General features: G+C 50.9%; 1 protein-coding gene across 1 annotated transcript; it reads right to left on the reverse strand.

Annotated features, from left to right (window-relative positions):
- Window positions 1–1269: 1269 nt before the first annotated feature.
- Window positions 1270–18701, reverse strand: SESN2 (sestrin 2). Its single transcript, XM_025856535.2, has 10 exons — window positions 18233–18701; window positions 11908–11973; window positions 10443–10640; window positions 9741–9923; window positions 9421–9633; window positions 8745–8895; window positions 8146–8264; window positions 7594–7784; window positions 3914–4058; window positions 1270–3151 (listed from the first exon to the last, which is right to left on the reverse strand). The coding sequence occupies exons 1-10, from the start codon at window positions 18323–18325 to the stop codon at window positions 3065–3067; spliced, it is 1446 nt and encodes a 481-aa protein (XP_025712320.1). The 5' UTR covers window positions 18326–18701; the 3' UTR covers window positions 1270–3064.
- Window positions 18702–20253: the final 1552 nt, after the last annotated feature.

The following is a 20253-nucleotide window of genomic DNA, read 5'->3' on the forward strand; positions in this document are numbered from 1 at the left end:
TAGTAAATTTGAAAGCATTTGGCAAGGGGCGCCCGGGTGGCTCAGTCGGTTAAGCAGCTGCCTTCAGCTCAGGTCATGATCCCAGGGTCCTGGGATCGAGTCCCGCATCAGGATCCCTGCTCAGTGGGGAGTCTGCTTCTTCCTCTGCCTCTGCCCCTCCCCCCTGCTCATACTCTCTCTCTCTCAAATAAATAAATAAAAATCTTTAAAAAGCTAAAAAAAAAAAAAAGGAAACATTTGGCAAAAAACATTCAATAATGAGACCTGGAGAACTGAAGACATATTGTCTGTTTTTATGGCAGAGGAAACTTGAGGGTCAGTGAAATTAATCAACCCTCCCCCGCAACTCAGGGATAGTAAGTGGCTAAGTCAGGACCAGAATCCAAGTTTTCTATTCCAATCTGTTTTGTTCTCTCACACCCTCTCAAGTGACGTTAGAAGGAAGATCAAGTAGATAGAACACCACAAAAATGAAAAGGGGAAAGGGAAAGGGAATGTGAATTTAATCAGGGGAGGCTTCCTGGAGGAGACCTAGTTTTCATTTTATGACAGCAGTGTTTAGAGGAAGTGGGAAGCCAACAGAAGAGGTCTTGGTTTAGTCATAATGTGGTTTCCCTGATATGCTTACTATAATTCCCAGTGCCCAGAGAAGCTAAGAAGGTTGACCAAGATCACACCGCTACTAAATGGGTGCTGGTACAATGTGGAGGTCACAGCTAACCCTTTTGAGCTGGTTCTGTCTCCTTGGTGCTGGAGAAGTGATGAGAAGCCCGGAAGCATGTGGATGGGCAGGGGACACAGGGGGTTCCCAGAGATTCTCAAAAGCCTCCCTCTGTGACAGGGGGAGCCCTGTAGCGGGAAAAGCAACAAGGTAAAATGCTGAGGCCTCGGGGTCAGGGGGACCCTGGCTGGAATCCCGGCTCCACCTGTGTGGCCTCAGCAATGTCACTTTACCCCTGGGTCTAAATTCTCCTGCAAATTCAGAAAAATGGCCTCCAAATACCCAGCACCAGGCTTAGTGAGAAAAATAACATGGCCATTATTCTTCCACAATGCCGGGCCAGCCACAGATGGGTGGCAGGGCCGGGCACCCAAGGGACAGAATAGACTTTTAATGCCAACCACTCCCCACCCTGCGGTCACTGGACACAAGTGCCCAGCAGGGGAAGGGGCAGCAGGTCAGGTCCATGATGCAACCACAGCTCACTGCTGCTGCTTAGAGATGAACCATGACCCTTGCAAATGGAAAAACAGCCCATTAACAAGAAGTACAAAACAAAACCTCAGTGAACTTTTATTTTTCATCATACAGAACTCGTAGCAAAGCCAAAGATTTCTGCACTTGGAACACTAAATCCCCCTCCCTACCCACCCTGGGGGGACATTTACAGAGTCGTCATGTCCCTTCTAGAATCCAAACCCCAATGCTGGGGCCTCTTCCCTCCTGCCCAGCTTCATCGCAGGGAGGGCTCTGAGGCCCGCAGGGGGTGCCAGTCGCTTCCCCATGCCTGCACGGGTGTGAAATGTGGCACGCTGACCAGGCTCCTCTCCTGCCCCTCTCCAGAGAGCAGGGTCAGAAGCAGCAGCAGCATGACCCCTGCCTTTCTTCAGTCACCTCCAAACTGGTCAGAGGGGACACATACTGTCAGAAGAAGGGCAAGGGATGTCATCATTCACAGCTTATTTGCTACAGAAAAGTGCCTGGGATGGGTCCTTGGCTGCTTCTGCGTCCAAGCAATCCACCTAAAATCGAGATGGGGGGATGGAAACGGGGGTGGGGGGGGGGGGGGCTGTCCTAGGAAGGTGGCAGGGTAGAGATGGCCTGCAAGGCTGGGCTATCCCTTACAGGCCTTTGAGATTCTGCAAGATGTGCAGTTTGTTGCTGGCAGGTTGGCCTGAAAAGCCGAGAGTAGACTCAGGCATCACAGACAATCTCAGCCCCCAGCCCGCAACTATCTATACGGAGGTCGAAGAGGTTTGGCAACATAGCCATGGTCACCTGGCCAGTTTGGGCACAACCCAAACAAGAACCCTGGGGTCTCCTGACTCTCCCTGAGCCCCTGCCTCGGAAGCCACCCAGAAAGGCTCACTTGATGGGAAAGGTGTGTGGCAGCGCCGTGGGAGATAGGAGAGTGGGGTGCCAGCCTCTGCAGGGCCGGCGCGGTTCTGGGGAGAACAGACTTCTCCCTGTCCTCCCCTCAGGCGTTGACTGTGGCTATTGAGGTAAGATAGCCCCTGCAGAACCTCCCCTATAAAGAACCCAAATACAGAGAACTGGTAATACCCCCTCCTCTTCAGAAGGCAAGGGGACCCACAGACACCCCAAACTCTCTAGGAATAATCTACTTCTTTGATGTGCTTGGTGTCTCTTCTGGGGCCTCCCCCCACCAGGCAGGGGAGAAATGCGGAAGAGGGTGAAGGGGAGGTCAAAGGAGCTAAACCAGGATTAGGGCAACCAGGGCAAAGGGGCCTTCAGGCTGCCTGACAGAACAGGCTTCTGGGGAGCAGAACACACAGACCAGCTGTGACACTGACTTTCACACTGATGGGTGAAGGTAACGAGGGGGAAGGTAATGAGATCTGGGAGCGAGGGAGGAGGAGGAAAGGCAAAGCTGCTTGGAGTGTCAGTCCCTGGAGGTCCCTGCCCCTCTCCCTCGGGGCCAGTCAGGGACTTCCCAGTCCAGGAAGGCCCAGTACTGGTGATGCCTGCGGCCCAGCCTGCTGGCACATGAATCTGAGCTCAGCTCGTTTCCCTTCCTGTGCCCTCTGCCTCTGGGGTCAGGGGCAGGAAGGAGGGCACGGTCCCTGGGGATCTGCTAGTCGTCTTCCAGCTCCCAGGGCAGAACTGAGATCCCAGAGTCAGTGCAATGATCCTGTCCATTCCAGTGAAAGAAAAGGAGGGTACGGCTCAGGGGCTGCACGTCACACACAAGCCCACCTTCCAGAGTGGGCTGGGAGGGCCTGGGACAGAAAGGGATCGGGGTCTGTCTCCAGACAGAGAAGTCCTTGCAGGGAGGAGAATGCCCCCAGGGGCAGCTGCTCCGGGCCCAGATCCTGCTCGCAGTCAGGTCATGTGACGGGTGATGGCGCGGAGGGCATAGAGCAGGGCGGCCTGCATGCGCGCCTCCAGGAGCAGCAAGTTCACATGGACCTGGGGCACAGACAAGGACTTGTTGGCCACTGATGTCACTCCTGGCCATCCCCATCCTTCCCAGACCGCCACGTTCCCGGACCACCTGCCTCATCCTTCTCTCCCAATACAGACGCCCCTAACGGTCGTTCCTAAGGCTCTGAGCCCTTCGGTGCAATGGCAGCTCAGGAATTTCAAACCCATTCATCCCTATCCTGACTAATCTCTTTATCTCACAAAACTAAAAACAAGAGCTGGCTCTGGGCACTCATGTTCTCATTTCACCCTCTCAGCAACCTTGAATGCAGGCAGCGTTTGCTCTTATTGTAAAGATAACAAGCTCAGGGGCGCCTGGGTGGCTCAGATGCTTAAGCATCTGCCTTCGGCTCAGGTCATGATCCCAGGGTCCTGGGATCGAGTCCCACATCGGGCTCCCTGCTCCTTGGGAGCCTGCTTCTCCCTCTGCCTCTCTCTCTAGCTCTCTCTCATGAATAAATAAATAAAATCTTTAAAAAAAAAAAAGATAACAAGCTCAGGGGGCAAAGTGATTTGCCCAAGGTCACCATGCTACTGAGCGATCATGTTCGCACTTGAACCCAGGTCCTCCTGGCTGCCTGCTGAGGACCCTGTGAGGCACATTCCCATTTTACAGGTAAGTAAACGGAGTCGGAAATCACACCGTCGAGTAGGACTTGAACACACCCAAGCGTCCCAAGCGGCAGAAGACTCAGTCTGGGATACCACATTGGGTCCTGACCCCCTCTCCACCCCCAAGGGCTGTACCTTCTCTGAGTGGCGGAAGTGCCTCCAGAAGAGGTTGTACATTCTTCGCGTGGTCTTCTCAGGATAGCAGGCCACCGTCTTGATATAGACCTTGAGGTTCCGTTCCAGGAGCTGGTTCACCTCCCCGTAGTCATAGTCATCATATCTGGATGGGAAGGCCCCGACAGCATCACTCTCCAAGTGACTCCTCTCCCCTACCCCCACCCTACAGAAGGAGGAACAGAGTGTGGCAAGAAAAAGTAGAAAGTAGGAAGCAAGTAGGAGCTTGGTTCCTCTTACAAAAATAGCTGATGTCATACATCGCAGGCCACTAGATTGGCCAGGGACCACTCCAAAGAATGCAGAGAATGAGCGTGTTGTATTGAGTACCAGCCGTGTGCTGTGTGGACAAGGACTCAGGGAATCCTCAGAAGTACTAGCTACGGTGTCTACAGAACTATTACATGTAATACACCGCTTTCATCAGCCCCGTTATTTTATAGTTGAAAGGGAGATTCAGAGAAGTGAAATCACTTGTCCTGGGAATGGAATTCAAACCCAGCTCTGCCCAGCTCCAAGGTCATATTCGTTATAGTAAAGGCCATGGAAAAGGAAGAGAGAAAGGGAAAAAGAAGTAGTACCCATTTCACGGATGGACAAACTAAGGCCTGGAAAAGGCAATTAACTTGCTCAAAGTCAAAGAGCAAGTTGGTGACAGGTCTAGAAGTCACTTTGTCACTCTCCAGTCCAGTGAGTCAGTGAGTCATCACAGATTGGTGTGGATGGGGAAGACTGATTGAAAACCAGGGGACAGACTCAGTAGACAAAGGCACAGGAACGAGGACCATGTTGGAGAACGGGGGGTCTGGATCTGGGAGGTGGGCAGAAGCAGCCTGGGCCACACTCTAGGATGCCTGTCCCTCCTCCAGCTCCCTGGGACTGGGAAACTATCAATGACCTGCAAGAGGATGGCCAATTAAGCACAACCGAATCCACTCAGTGAAATAGAATTTACAGCTAGTAATACAGAAACACACATTTTCTACAGGGAACATGGACCTTTCTGAAAATTTGGGATTTTTTTTTTTTTTTGATGCTTGGAATAAACCATTGAATGAGAAAAGCCAGATCATGTGTTCATTAAAATATGTGCACATTTGATTAAATGAGTGAAAAACGTGAAATGAGGAGGGAGAAAATCTTGTGTTTGTAAAACTATCTTTTTTGGTTATTTGTGTGCGCAAAAAAGGAGAGAAATACTTGACAATAATAAGAGCAGACGGGATCACAGATGATCTTTATTTTCTTCTTTCTGTTATTCCTGTTTCCTAAATTTACTATAAATCTAGCTGTTTCTCTCTAGAAACATCAAACATACTTTTTTTTTTTTAAGATTTTATTTGTTTATTTGACAGAGGGAGAGACAGCGAGAGAGGGAACACAAGCAGGGGGAGTGGGAGAGGGAGAAGCAGGCTTCCCGCTGAGCAGGGAGCCCGATGCGGGGCTCGATCCCAGGACCCCGGGACCATGACCTGAGCCAAAGGCAGACGCTTAACGACTGAGCCACCCAGGCGCCCCCAAACATACATTTTTAAAAATGTAATAACCAGGGTGCCTGGGTGGCTCAGATGGTTAGGCGTCTGCCTTCAGCTCAGGTCATGATCCCAGGGTCCTGGGATTGAGTCCTGCATTGGGCTCCCTGCTCCTTGGGAGCCTGCTTCTCCCTCTGTCTCTCTCTCTCTCTGTCTCTCATGAACAAATAAATAAAATCTTTTTTAAAAAAATGTAATAACCATTATAACTCCAACTACACAAAAGCAACTACATTAGAAAGAAGAAAAGCAATGGAGAAAGAATGTCACAGGGTGTGGATGTGGTTGTGAAGTAGCTGAATTTGGAGAAAGGTTTTTTTGGTTCCTTAATTCTTTGACTTTCCCACAATGTTATCAGAGTGAGATTTATTCAAATAAAAAAAAAATTGGTCTGGGGGCACCTGGGTGGCTCAGTCAGTTAAGTGTCCGACTCTTGATCTCAGCTCACTTCTTGATCTCAGGGTTGTAGGTTCAAGCCCTGCATTGGGCTCCACCCTGGGTATGGAGCCTACTTAAAAAAATAAATTAAAAAAAATATAAATATATATATTTATATAAATAAATAAATGGGGGGGGTGCCTGGGCGGCTCAGTCACTCAAGCCTCCAACTCTTGATTTTGGCTCAGGTCACGATCTCAGGGTTGTGGGACTGAACCCCAGATTGGGCTTGCGCTGGGCATGGAGCCTGCTTAAGGTTCTCTCTCTGCCCTTCCCTGCCCTCTAAAAAATAAATTAAAAAAAATTAAAATTAAAAAAATTTTTTAAAAAATTGGTCTGTGTATATTCTTGACAAGTAATTTCACACCTGCGCTGCGGCTCATCTACAAGGACTTAGCATAAGGCTAGTCAGTGCACATGGTGTTTAATAGTGAAAAACTATGAACTATCTACACACCCAACTATTGGGAAGTGCTTGAATTAGGCTACATCCATAACGGAACACCATGCAGTGGTTAAAAAGCATAAAGGAGGAGCGTCTGGGTGGTTCAGTTGGGTTAAGCATCTGCCTTTGGCTCAGGTCATGATCCTGGGGTCCTGGGATCGCGTCCCACATCGGGCTCCCTGCTCAGCAGAGAACCTACTTCTTTCTTTGCCCCTGCCCTCCCCCTCCTCGTGCTCTCTCTCGTTTACTCCCTCTCTAAAATAAATAAATAAAATCTTAAATTAAAAAAAAGCATAAAAGATCTAGTCATACTGACAAGGCAGATCACAATAGATTATTAGGTGAAAAAAAAGCAAGTTGTAGAAGATATCAAGCATGCTTCCATTAACTTAAAAAATCTACTTAAAAAAATGAGGAAATACTTAGGTAACAAGATGAAAATGTAATTATCACACACTATCCAGAGATAACCATTATAAATTAACATTTTAGTGTGTAGCCTTCCACACATTTTCCATGCATGCACACATTTTTAGCAAAAAAGGGGGGAGCAGGGCGCCTGGGTGGCTCAGTTGGTTAAGCAACTGCCTTCAGCTCAGGTCATGATCCTGGAGTCCCGGGATCGAGTCCCACATCGGGCTCCCTGCTCGGCAGGGAGCCTGCTTCTCCCTCGGACCCTCCCCCGTCTCATGCTCTCTCTCTATCTCTCATTCTCTCTCTCAAATAAATAAATAAAATCTTAAAAAAAAAAGGGGGGGGAGCAAAAGGAAGATTCCGGCTGGTAACCAGCTTTCTTTTTTCTCAACACATTTTGAACAATTTCTTATAGCAATATAAAGAGACCATTATTATAATTTGTAATAGCTGTATACTTTTTCACTGAGTGGATTTAACGTTATTTAAAGTTTCCTACTGATGGGCATTTATGTTGTCCTTATTTATTTAAGAGAAGAACTCCTACTTGGAATGGAAATACACACTCTCTTTCCCTCTCTCTCTCTAGGTATCTCCAATTATCTCTAGGGGGTAGGAGTAAAGAGTTTCATTTACAAGGGTCAAACAGCAGCACATCTATTATCTTTTATAATCAGCAACAAAATAAATTTGCTTTGAAAAACAGTACAGGCAGGAAGAAGGGAAAAGAAAAACTGAAACAGAAGAGGAAACAGCTATGAGCTCAGATTGAGGACTGGTGCGTACGCGCACTGGATGAGGGCTGTACTCACCTGATACCAAAGACACAGTGGATGTAATTCCAGATGGCCCTGCGGAGCATGGAGGTGTCTACTCCACTGTGCATGGCGATGGTGTTGTAGGTAAGGCTATAAGCTGCCTGGAACTTTTCATCCAGCAGCTGCCCACCCTCAGGGTAAAGCCGCTGGATCAGTGAATAGCCATGGTCTTCCCAGGTATAATCCTGAGAAACGTGGGAAGGGGTCAGGGAATAGAATCTTGGGGGCCCAAGGCTGGCCATAGGGACCCCATCCTCTGGCGTACAACTTTGCTTTCCATAGTGTTGTCTTTCCAGCCCCACAAATCTAACCTGCTGCTTGGTCGGGGCCTAAGAAGCCAAGGAGAATGTACCTTGGTGATCTTCTCCCTGTGATCAGGATCTCCTGAGCTTAGGGCACAGATGGGTCCTATTATGATCTAGGGTCTCCCATTTCCCACATGGAATCTTGAGGGAGAAGGTGCCCGACTCTCTAACCACTCAAACCATCCACCCCCTGCTTGTCTGTAAATCCAGAGCAATGCCAAGAATAGCCTGGAGAGCCTACCTGGGCACGGAAGGTGGGGGGCGCTTCAGCCCCTCGCCGGGTGAAGTCCTCATATCCAAAAGTGGGGTCCTCCACAAAGCATAGCATGTCTGGGTGTGGAGAGGGCTCCAGGATGTCAGCTAAGGATGTCAGTAAGAAGCCACAGTGAGGCCAAGGCATGGAGTGTAGGGCATCTACTCCTGATTAATCAATAGGTGGCTGGGGGGAGATGAGGCAGGCCCATGGACCTGGCGGGTAAGGCCTCCGGTAATAATAATAGCAACCCTAACAACAGTAGTCATTTATGCAGCCGCTTACTCTGTGCTAAGAGCTTTGCTTCCACTGTCCCATTTACCCCACAAACCAATCCTTCACATGGGAGGAGACAGGAGGCCCTGAGATAGGAAGTAATTAGGGGTTGCATTGCCAGAAGGGCTGACGGGTCACGATTCAAACCCAGGTCTGACCCTGCAGCCCATGCTCAGAACCTCTTAGAAGTGGTTGAGACATGGCTGCCTCCAAAATACAAGAGACGCCGTGCACGGAGTTACCTACTCCCCAGTGGAGATGGTGTAGGAAGGGGGCAGTCCCTGGACCCTGGGATGCCTATGATCCTGTACCTGAGGGAGTCACCAGAAGGCTCTCTGACTTCTCCAGCTCAAAGCGGCTCTCCATCTCCTCCTGGGATGCTCCCTCATCCCGTAACAGGCTCTCCTGCAGCTGCCTCATGCGTTCCATCAAAGCTTCCACGTCCCGGGCAGCCTCAAAGCCCTGGAGGAGGGACCCAGTGGTGATGGTTTACTCCTCGGCCCCAGGAAACTCCACACATCCTTCCCACAAGCCAGCCCTTCCTGAGTGATTGCAAAGGCCTACTGCTCCTGAGGCAGTCTCTGTGCCGTGGGCGGCTGGCACGGTCTGTGTTTTCCAAAACGAAGTTACGGGACAGGCACGTCTTCTCTGAGCATCAACTTCTCTCTCACAGGAAAGGGATTGTTAAAATATCTATAATTTTATACTAAAACAAACAAGACCACCTTACAGAGTAAGAGGCAAACTTTGTAAAGTGCTAATACCCAGGAGACCTTAAGCCTATGATGCAACATGCTGAGGGGCCCACCACGAGGTTATTTCATTTAATCCTCACAACCACCACGATGTAGGGGTTTTTAGCCTCATTTCACAGATGAGCTAACTGAATCTCAAAGTCAACTAACTTTTCTGAGGCCTCTCAGTCCATCCGAGGACCAGAGGCCATGCTTGCTTCCTCTCCCCACAAGACCCAGGCCCATGACTTACCCCAGAGTTGTTCATTGGGTCCCTGCTGGGGGGGCTGCTCTGCTCACTGGGGGGTGAAGGGGCCTGGGGGGCAGGGCTGCCTTCCGAGTCCCCCTCAGGGAGGATGCCACAGCCAAACACGAAGGAGGCCAGTGAGTGGCAGTGGGTGAGCAGGACCAGGGCCTGGATGAGCTCCGCCAGAGACCAGCTGTGCTCGCCCGTCTTCAGCAAGGCCTAGAGAGGAAAGAAGGCCAGACTTGCTCAGTGCCTGGCCCTGGGCTGATTGCCTGACATGCCCCAGCCCGGCCCCTGTGCTCCCTGTGCCTCTCTGCCCATGGCACCTGGATGTGCTCCTTGGTGATGAGCCACGGCCGGTGTGCCAGCAACTTGTTGATCTCACTGAGCTTGCGGAGCTTCTCCGGGGCCCGATGGAGACCAAGCAGCCACTCTGGGTCACCGCCAGTCTGCAGGAACTCAGCCATGTGGGAACCCACCAGGTAGGAACACTGGTGGCGGGCGGCAGCCTGTGGAGGGGGTGGATAGAACCTTGTTCAGGGCGGATGACCCACAGAGGGAGAAATCGCAGGCCTCACTGTTGCCAGGGAGGCAGGACACTTAGGTCCTAACCCAGCTCCGCTAGTTTGCTGTCCTCCTTGGGCAGGTCACCTGACTCTTTTGTGCCTCGTTTCCTGATTCTGACTAAAAATGCCTCTCTGGGGCGCCTGGGTGGCTCAGTTGATTAAGCGTCCAACTCTTGATATCAGTTCAGGTCCTGATCTATCTCAGGGTCGTGAGTTCAAGCCCTGCATTGGGCTCCATCCTGGGTGTGGAGCCTACTTAATTAAAAAAAAAAAAAAAAAAAAAGCTTCTCTTCAGAATCCAAAATTCTGTGGATGATCAGATAAAGTTAGGCTTTCCTCTGCTCTGGGTGGCCTCTCCTCCTGGCCTATGAAATGAATTCAGGAAGCACCCAGCAAAGAGATCTAAAGCCCAAATTCCCCCATGTGGTCAACCGTACAAGAGCTGGGCTCAGACAGGCTCACCATGATGGCAATGTAGTGGCGCCAGGAGCTAGCCAGGGGCCCGTCCGTGTGCAGCAGGAAGTAGTGCAGGCGCCAAAAGCAGCTAAGGTAGTCAGGGTGGAGGCCCATCACCACCGCCAGGTTGTCCACCCGGCCCGAGGACATCAGTGCCTCCAGCCGCAGGTGCTGCTCCAGGCTCTCTGCGCCCTCCTGAAGGACCTGCCAAGCAAAAGGGAGAGGGTGGGTTCCCATCCTGCACTCCACGCCAAAGAGACCAACGTGTTGATCGCGGTGGGGCTACTATAGCCAAGAAACTAAAAATGACCGCCATGTCCAAAAAAAGGAAAATAGGGGAGGAAAAGATAATTCATTACATGATTTCAAGGTTACAGATCTAGCAAATGACAGAACGTGGATTCAAATCCAGATTAGCACCAAAGCCTATTTATTTCCTGCATTATAAAAGAGGACCGGTTATTTACAAATGAAAAAAATAAAATACAAGAACAATACCTGAGCTGAAAATTCCCCGCTAGATATAAATAATCAGCAGGTGGTTGTTTGCTTTCCATTTACAAAGGGTGGAGAAGGAACTGGGGGAGGGGGGTAGGTTAGACATTTGTTAACAGCTCATTAACTACTTGGCTACACATTTAGGAGAGCAAACAGGATGACAAAACATTTGTTTTTGTTCACTGAAGGCCAAAGAAATAGGAGGAAACTATTATTTTAAAAATTTTTCTGCGCATGTATTTTGAAGGTATCCCTGCCACCACCAACCCCATGCTAGAATGTCAGCTGCGCGATGGCAAGGATTTTTGTCTGTCTTTTTCTATGCTGTATCCCCAGCACCTACAACAGTGCCTGACAGAGATTAATCATTCAATCGATGTCTGTTAAATAAATGAATGAATGATCTGACTCAGTGCATGAATGATATCTCTTGTATTAAGTGACAAAAATAAAGAATATGACAATAACCCCCTCCGCCAAATGTTGTAAACTATGACCTTGGTTCATATGACAAAAAGTCCAAGAAACAGTGATAAACGGTTAAGTAACAGTGATTACCTCTGTGGGAGGTGAGATTATAGGAGACGAGAGCTTTCCGAGACATTAACAATTTTCTTATAATGAATATAATATTACTTTAGAAGTTGAAAAAAAATGTCATATATGTATAGTCAAGGAAGAGCAGTTAATACAGATAGTTCTATCTTCTTAAAGAAGAACAGGCCTTGTTCTGGGAACCAAAAGTTTGTTCATTACCTAGCTGTGTCATTATCTCTTTATCTTTATCTCTTTGAGTCTGTTTCTTCCCAGCAACGTGGGGTTGATATGCATGCTTCACAGAGCTGTTTGTGGGTTAAGTGAGTCAGGAACCTGAAGTTGCTATTTCAAGAGACAGGAAAAGACCCCTGTCCACACAATGTGCCATGTCCTTTCTTCCCAGGGACCAAGAATTCCTAACCCCTTCCAAGCTTACCTCCTCTACCGGGATGAAGGCACTGGGCCCTCGAGGGCCTCGCCGAGCCCGGCTTTCCCTCTGCTCCTAGAAGGAAACACATCATGGTTATTGGAGGTAAGAGGGAGGACTGGGAGTACAGTTATCTCTCCAGCTTTCTCCTTCTACCCAATGGGCCCCACTGGGCTTTTAAAACCACCCTTTTGGTACACCCCGCGTGGAGGAATCAGGTGGGAGATATACACCTGTTGGCAGGTGGAGAAAAGGTAAGCAAGAAAGAGGGCTCACCCCACAGGCTGAGTTCTTCAGGAACTGGGCAGGGACCCAGGAACCCCAGGGGCATAGGGACGGGAAATATACAGCCACCATGGTGCACATCTCTCTAGGAGGCCACCGTTTTAGCAGCCCTGGAGATCTCATACAAGAAACCCCCTCGTTTGCATCCTGCAGCCAGGTTAGCAGGTACCTTAGATTTCTATGATACAGCCTCAACTGCTCTCCAATTGTCACTTCTTCATCTCTCCCACCACCACCACCTCATAGACTATAACCATCTCTTGTCTGGACCGCCGCCCACAGCCTCACCAATGGTCTCCCTGCCTCCCCTGCCCTGCCCTCTCCTACCAATCCTCTCCCAGATTAACAAAACAAATGAATAAGGAAAACATCCTCCCTGAACTACACCTCTAGAACTAGGAGCACATGCAGTGAGTCCATGACACTGGTGGTTTCTAGGAGGGCAAATTTCTGCAGCCAAAGGAAATTTTCTCAAGTGCAAATCTGATCAACTGGCTTAAAACCCCACCTCTAGCTCCCATAGCCTTCCAGGTAAATCAGTGGTTCAGCCCTACTGTTCTCCCACTGGTCACTCCTTTTGCAAAACTAACTCATAGTCTTCTAGGGTCTGGGAACCTCCTTCTGACCCTCAGCTGTGACCCTACAATTCCTGGTGCTTTTGCTTCTGAAAACATTGTCTTGTAATTGTCTGCTGCCAGATCACATTTTGTGGAGAGCAGGGCCAGGTCACTCACACCAACCTGTGAATCAAGAAAACAGAGAAAGCAGAGCAGAGTGGAGGGAAGGCTGACAGAAGCAACTATTCTGATGCCATGTATTGGAGGAGCCTCTTCAGAAACCATCAGTCATGTACCCACTAAATCTGCTCCTAGTCTGAGAGGTGGGGTTCAGAGAGGATGTTTTATTTATTCATTTGTTTTGGTAACTGGGAGGGGACTCTCAGTCCTGGCTTTGGAAACAGCTTACCCAAACCAGAGTCATGCCCTCACTGGACAGAGACAGTGTCCCCCTAACGCTCCCCTCCTCATCGGGAACCAGACCGAGTACCAATCCCTAGGGTTCCAGGGACTTAAGATTATAATTGAACCTTCCTTCTCAGATGGCCAAAGACCCCTGAGGGAGGCAGAACTCTGGGACTCTCAAAGACCACACAGAAAGAACATATGGGATCTGGAAGTCCCAGGTCAGAGTACCAATTCTGCTACTAACTTGCTGTGTGACTTTAAGAAAGTGACCTAGACTCTCTGGGCCTTAATCTGGGACAAAGAAGGTAGCTGGGCTAATTGCTCAGGCCCCTTTCAGCCCACACTTCTGGAAGTTACCAGGCCAGGCCGGTCCAAGTCCAGCACAGAAATCCCAGCAATCTCTAAGTACTCTTTCAGCTTCCCTCCTCCCTCACCGGAGAAAAAAAGCCCAACAGCTCTGTCTAGGAGGAGATAAGGACTGCTGACTCCACAATCTGGGCCTCTCCCTCAGGGGACCCGAGGACAGATAGAAAACCACAGCCTGGGGGGGGGGAGAGTGCTGGAGGAGGGGGACCTCGAGGGTCCCCCCAGGGTGCCGGGGAGGTACAGGGAACAGCCTTGGGAACCCCTTCTTACTCTAAAATTTGCCCCAGGACCTGTCAAGGCAAGGAACTGATACCTGTGGGTCTTTAGGTGGTAAATCTGCACCCACCATTTTCAGTCGTGATGATGATGGTGATGGTGACAGCCATGATAATTACAGAGTACATTTATAAGATAGGAGCTCTTGGCCCAGAATACCTGGGCTCACGTGACAACTCCACCACCTATTATCTGCTACTTATGGGAGCCTCAGTTTCCCTATCAAATAATGGGGATAACAGTACCCACTTTCACTGGGCAGTCACGAGGATTTAATGAGATAATGCCCCTACAGCCTTTACCTCAGTACCTCTATCACCAGAAGCACTTAATAAAAGTCAGCAGTCAGCGATCATTAACCTCGGTGTAATTTCAAACAAGGGATTTTCAGCCGGAGCAGTACAAAGCCCCTTTGAAAAGCTTTTAAAAAGATGCCAACGCCAAGGTCCCACCTCCAGCAATTCTAATTTAATTGGGTGGGGCCCAGCATAATTTACAGCCAAGGTGGAGGGCCACTGTTTCACACCCTTTATTGATCATTTTCTCAAGTATAAGGCACTATGCTAAGTGCTTTCCAGGTGGGAACAGAATTAATTTGTTCATTCAACAAGTATTTTTGATGACTACAACGCGGGCAGCTAGACACAGGACTGAAAAGACAGGCTCAGCCTTCACAGAATTTATGATCTAAAGGAGAATGACAGATGATGAATAGGGTTTCAAAGCACAGATTGTATAAAGTAAATGAAATAGAGCGACAAGAGTGTATGATGGGCTGGGGCTGCACCATATATTAGTCTGAGGAGACAAGGAAAGCTACTGGGGAGGTAACCTTTGTGTTATCTAAATATCAAATATCTAAAAGAGTTGATGAGAAGGCAGCAGGGCCCATAAAGATCTAGGGGACCAGCATTCCAGCCAAAGGGAGCAGAAAATACAAAATCCCAAAGGCAAGACCACGTAGATTCCAATCCAGAGCTGCAATACCCTGAAAGCGTCTCTGACCCTGACACCCAGAACTTTAGGGGAAGTAGACAGGGCAGGGTCCCACTGCCAAGGGATGATACCTCTAAATCAGCCCTCCCCTATTTTCTGGGGTAGGAAGTCATACTAACAATGGTAGGTAGCACCACCTAGCATCAGCTAGGCATTTTGCTGCACTTAAAGGTAGTAGGATCTACTACTACTGCTAGGGCTCCCATTTTACAGAAGATGATTGAGTTTCAGCGAGGTCAAGTCAGGCTTTGCACCTGGGGTTCACCAGGAGCTCCTCCTCCTTGCTCCTCCGTTCCCTGAGATCCACTGCTCCTAGACACGGCACCTGCATACTGTGTTTTTCCTTACTTGGAGGGCACACACTGGATCTAGAGCTAGAGCTGTTCTCCCAGTAACACTTTAGTCAGAGGGCCCTCTCGGTGGCCACTGCGCGGGGAGGGCTTCAGGCCAGTTGTAAAAAGAGGATAATCACCCCTCAAGCTCAGTGCCTGGCACCTAATTTAAACACTCGCTAAATCTTATTTTTTATATTAGCTCAGGCATTTGCACACAGGTTCCAGCTACTCTTCATCAGTTTTCGGGTGGGGGTAGGGGTCTCTATGTTGCATCCAAGGAAGGATTAAGATTCCAAAGTTTAAGCACCAGCCGACAAGTGGCCAGCCTGAGATGTGAGCTCAGTTCAGTTTGGCTTCCAAGGGTTCTGTCCACCACCCACATCAGCCTCTTGGAGTAGCCCCAGTCTTTATTCTCAGTATCCTATCCAGAGCCTGCAACCCCCCAGGACTCAGCTACACACACCTATGAAGTCACTCTGCCAGCCGGGAAGGGGCAGAGACTCCCCATACCCCACTCCACGGGCAGCTGTCTGCAGAACTTACGTACCTGCCTGACTTTACACAGGAGACGGAGATGTGTAGCCCAAGCAGCCTCTTACCTCCAGCCTTGGAGCGAGGGGGTGTGAGTGGCGCCATGGGCTGGGCACTAGGCTAAGTGCTTTACACATATGATCTCGCTGCTTTCTCACAACTACCCTGAGGGAAATAGGGCTTATTGTTCCTTCTTCAGAGACAGCTCGCTGAGGCTCTTTCTGAGCCCTGCTCCAGACTGCAGAGCTCAGATCTGACTTTGAAGCACGCACAGGTCGCGAGGGTCAGTTAAGCCAACAAGGGGTAAAGAGTTAGGAGCACTTCTTAGGTGCTAAGAACAGTGCTGGGGATGTGACCTACAGAATGTTTCTAGTCTAGCAAAGGAGACACACAACATGCCGACCACAGGACTGTTAGACACTATAATTGGGATTAAAGCCCCAGCCATTGAGAAGAGGGACTGAAAAGGTGTATGCACAAGGGACTTCTGGGGGGGGGGGAAGGGAAAGCTTCCCTGAGGAAGTGGTGTTTGAGGAAGTGATGCTAGAGCCCAAGAGGGCTCTATATACATACTACCAGTCCTAGAGTGAAGTCCGAGAGTCCATAGGCCTTGACCCCTTTAGGTTAAGGGCATGTGGTGAAGTGATGGGAGTTGAGGGCCTTGTACATCTGAGTGCCCCCTTGGGCAACAGGCTCTGTAAGTTCAGCGCCCTACTGTCTTCTAAGGATTCGGCTTAAAGCAGACATCTTCCCAAGGTCCTCTTTTTCTTGAGAGAGAAGAGTATGTGGAAAGAGTGCAGATACCACCATCTTTCCCTTGCTGTTGACAAGTGGCTCCCATCTAGAGGCCACTCCCTTAGAGCCGGCCCAGACCACCTAGGGCACTCACTTCTCCCCAAGCCACTTCCCAGAGAGGGATGGGCCAACTCTCACCTCAGGCAAGAGGGACAGGTTCAGGCACCCCATTGTGACACACTCTGGGGAAAGGGAAATGACCACATTCTAACGATACCCAGCATCTCTGACTCAGTTACTATGTTCCAGGCACTGTGCTTTAGCCTTTGCTTGTATTCTGTCATTTCTCCCAACAATCCTGAGAGATACTATCAAATCTCCACGGGAAGAAATTGCAGACAGGAGAAATGATCACTTGGCCAAGGTCACACAGCAAGTGAATGGGAGGGCTGGGATATGTGTTCTCAATAATAATACGACTCCGCCTAACCCCCCCCCCCCAGAAAGAAATGGACTCTGAAGTGACCCGGTTAAAGCCACTCATCAGAGAAATGACAGGAGTGGGTTTCATTCTTCCACCTGGGGTTCTTAAACCATGGAGGTTTATGCAGGGTAAACAAGCTCACAGAAAACCCAGGACACAAACCATCCACCGCTGGAGGTAGGACCCCTAGAAACCAAGCGGCTCAGAGAAGAGCAGCGATTTTCCCAGGGTCACACAGTTTAGGACTAGCACTTGTCGCACTCCCAGGCCCAGCAAGACACTTGCACCATGCTCCAGGCCTGGAAACTAAAATAGACAAAACTCTCTGTAGTGCCAAGCACACTAGGGAATTCCTAGAGATGCCCAGGCCAAAGAATGAGCTACGTGGTCGGGCTAGTGAAGGAATTCTCTCCACAGCCCCTCCTAGACCTCAATTTCCTCATTCTGGGAAATGGGGCTATAGTGTAGCTCCTATTTTGCTAGTTTAGTACAAAGGACTCAGAAAAGGCAAAACCCGGAGACCAGCATCTAGTAGGTGCTCAAGAAATGATAACATGTTCGTTGTCGGTGGTGGTGGTGGTGGTGGTGGTGGTGGTGGTGGTGATGGGAGTGGGGAGGAGGCAGGAGGTGTGTCAGATTAGGCCCAGCCCATTCCTAGCTTCACTGCAGAGTCCCTGCGAAACAAACTTCTGCGACCTCAGACCGCTTAGTAGGGCGCAGCCTAATCCGCGCTTGCCTTCGGGAGCCCCGTCCAGGGTTTCTCCCCTTTTCCCCCAGCTTCGGCCGCCGCGTACCCCGCAGCCAGCCAAGGCCCCGGAACGCCCGCGCTCCCCCGCTTCAAATCGGGGGTGCAGGTGTGGGCGGGGGACGAGGTCGACCTTCACTGGCAAGTCCCAGGTGCCTCAAACCCCGCACTGGGAGATTGGAATGGGGACGTATCCTAGAAAGAGTCCTCCGCCCGCCAGCCCCAGCCTAGAGGAAGGGAATCTGCGGAAGGGGGCGGGGAGGAGGAGTGGTCGGGCCGCAGCGGCCGGGATTTGCCTGGACTTGAAGATTCTCTCGTCAAGAGCCCAAACCCAGGATAATCTCGAGAAGGCCCCCCTCTCATTGGCCAGGAGTCCGAGGGAGCCAGGGAAGGTTCCACAGCCCCGGGGGGAGGGGGAAGGGAGGGGGCGGGGAGGGCCGAGACAGCCAGTTGATGCAACCCCATTCCTAGGTTACGCGCTCCACTCCCCCCTTCCCCGAGCCCCGGGCGTTGTGGAGGGGTGGGGGGGTGCGCACAGACTCAGCTCGGGATAGCCCGAAGCTCGGCCGCAGCTCGGGGCTCAAGGGAAGAGTGGCGTCGCTCGGCCGCTGCTTACCTCTCCGGCCCCGGGGCCGCCGCCGCCACCGCCCGGGGCGAACGGCAGGTAGCCCTTAAGCTCTGCGCGGCACTCGGAGTCTGCAACGATCATGGTGTGTGCCAGGATCCGGCCACGGCTCGCCGGCGACCCGTGCACCCAGGGGGTTTGGAACGGACGCACACAGGAAGCCGGGATTGGGGGCCGCTGGGGAGGTTCTAGAGCCCCGGGGTGTCTCTCGGGGTTCCAGAACGCTCCGAAAGCCCAGAACCCGCGAACAGCCGCTCCTCCGCTGGACTCTCCCCTCGGCCGGCTTCTGGAACGGTGAATGGACTCAGGAGCCTGGGATTGGCCACGGCCCAGGGGTTTTCACGGCCCGGAGTGCCTCGGAAGTCCGCAGTGGCCACGGCTGCTCGCCACCCCAGCCCTCTTCAGCATCCCCGCCGCGGAACTGCCAGCGCTCGCCGGGCTCTGACACCAGCAGCGCCGCTCAGCCTGCTGCGGTCCCCGGGGGAGGGCGGGGACACAAAAGCCTCGCGCCGCAGCCAATCAGGTGCCTGTTTCCCGGGGAGGCGGGGGCGACACCGCCCCCTGGAGCCGACTGCTCGGCCAATCGGCACCGGGAAGAGCCCGGGAACTCTGGGAGCTGTAGTCAGCCCCGGATGAATGCTGCAAACTTTTGCAAAAGGGTTTAGTCAGATTGTTGGCAATATCAGCCTAGAGTGACAGCCAAGAGAGTCATTAGGGCTGCGTGATGAAACGGGACTTCACCGGGCTGGGCCGGAGAGCCGGGTGTGAAATCCCTCCCAAGTACGTTCTTCAGCTTTTCAGTTCCTGCAGGGACTGGTTAGGGTTAGGAGAGCTGGTGCTAATTACAGAGCTGAACCCCAGGTCTTTGGAGATTAGAGGGCACAGCCCTGTCCCCCTGGCCTCCGGGAGAGCTCCACCTTAAATTGTACCAGGCATGGGGAATCCATCTTAATTGTGGAGTCCCTGGAAAAGCCATTCATCGAAAGGTCCTTGGCAACGCCATGTCTAACCTCAATCCCTATGCTGCAGTTTCCTCTCTTCTGCTTCCTTGGGGCCTCCTCCAGTCCTATCTTCCAGCCCTGCCACTCCCTTTCTAGAAACTTTGAGACAAGGTGTTCCTGGGTCTTTTCTCACCTCTCTCTCTCTGGCCACTCCTTCTCTGACTCCCTGGAACGTGGGTGTTCCCCAGTTTCTGTTTTTATCCCTCCTCTCTCCAGACACTCTGGCCCTCCCTGATCTCATCCATTTCCTGGGCTTCAGTGTTCCATTTGGGAGTAAGTTGCTTCCACCAGCACCTCAGGACCTCAAAGTGAATTCATCTCCTGTTCCCTTCCCACAGTCTCTTCCGTCAGTTTTTCTTTAGACCTTCATGTTTTGTTTCCATCTAAAAGTCGCTGTTTCCTCTGGATAGAGAATCCTGGGTGGGCCAGATGACCTCCAAATTTCCCTCTGAGACTTTCTGAGACTTACCATTCCAAGGATGACCCTCTGATTTGGTCTCCTGCCTCCAGCTCTTGGAAGAGGGAAATGAATGTCACCCTCTGCGGGGCAACAAAGGCACTTGGGCTGGGGCTCTATTATAACACCTATCCCACTCTACTTTGTATTGTAATTTTCTGTGTACATGTCTTATCTGACCCTCTTGATTATAAGCTCCTTAAGGGCAGGGTCCATGTCTTGACATCTTTGTCTCTGCCCTAAGCCACCTAGGGTGTCCTGCCAATTATATGCCCTTGGTGACTGAATCTTTCTTTGAATCGAATCCCCCTCTAAATTAGCATATGTCAGATTCGGATTTCATTGTTTTGAAGATTTTATTTATTTATTTTGAGAGAGAGAGCACGAGCGGGGTGGGGGGGGCAGAGGCAGAGGGAGAGAGAGACAATCTCAAGCAGACTCTTTGCTGAGCGTGGAGCCTGATGTGGGGTTTGGCCCCACAACCCTGAGATCATGACCTGAGCTGAAATCAAGAGTCGGACACCCAACTGACTAAGCCACCCAGGTGCCCCCAG

This window comes from Callorhinus ursinus, unplaced genomic scaffold (assembly GCF_003265705.2).
Source record: "Callorhinus ursinus isolate GAN/ISIS: 27379988/994484 unplaced genomic scaffold, GSC_fseal_2.0 scaffold18, whole genome shotgun sequence".
Classification (NCBI taxonomy): Eukaryota; Metazoa; Chordata; class Mammalia; order Carnivora; family Otariidae; genus Callorhinus; species Callorhinus ursinus.

What these genes read in the sequence shown, in the direction of transcription:
- SESN2 (XM_025856535.2), bottom strand. Translation starts at nt 18,325, where the DNA reads ATGATCGTTGCAGACTCCGAGTGCCGCGCAGAGCTTAAGGGCTACCTG. An exon ending in GCCACTACATTGCCATCATG is followed by an intron (nt 9,924 to 10,442) that starts GTGAGCCTGTCT and finishes CCCCCTCCACAG; the next exon opens with GCTGCCGCCCGCCACCAGTG. An exon ending in CCCCCACCTTCCGTGCCCAG is followed by an intron (nt 7,785 to 8,145) that starts GTAGGCTCTCCA and finishes CACGTTTCTCAG; the next exon opens with GATTATACCTGGGAAGACCA.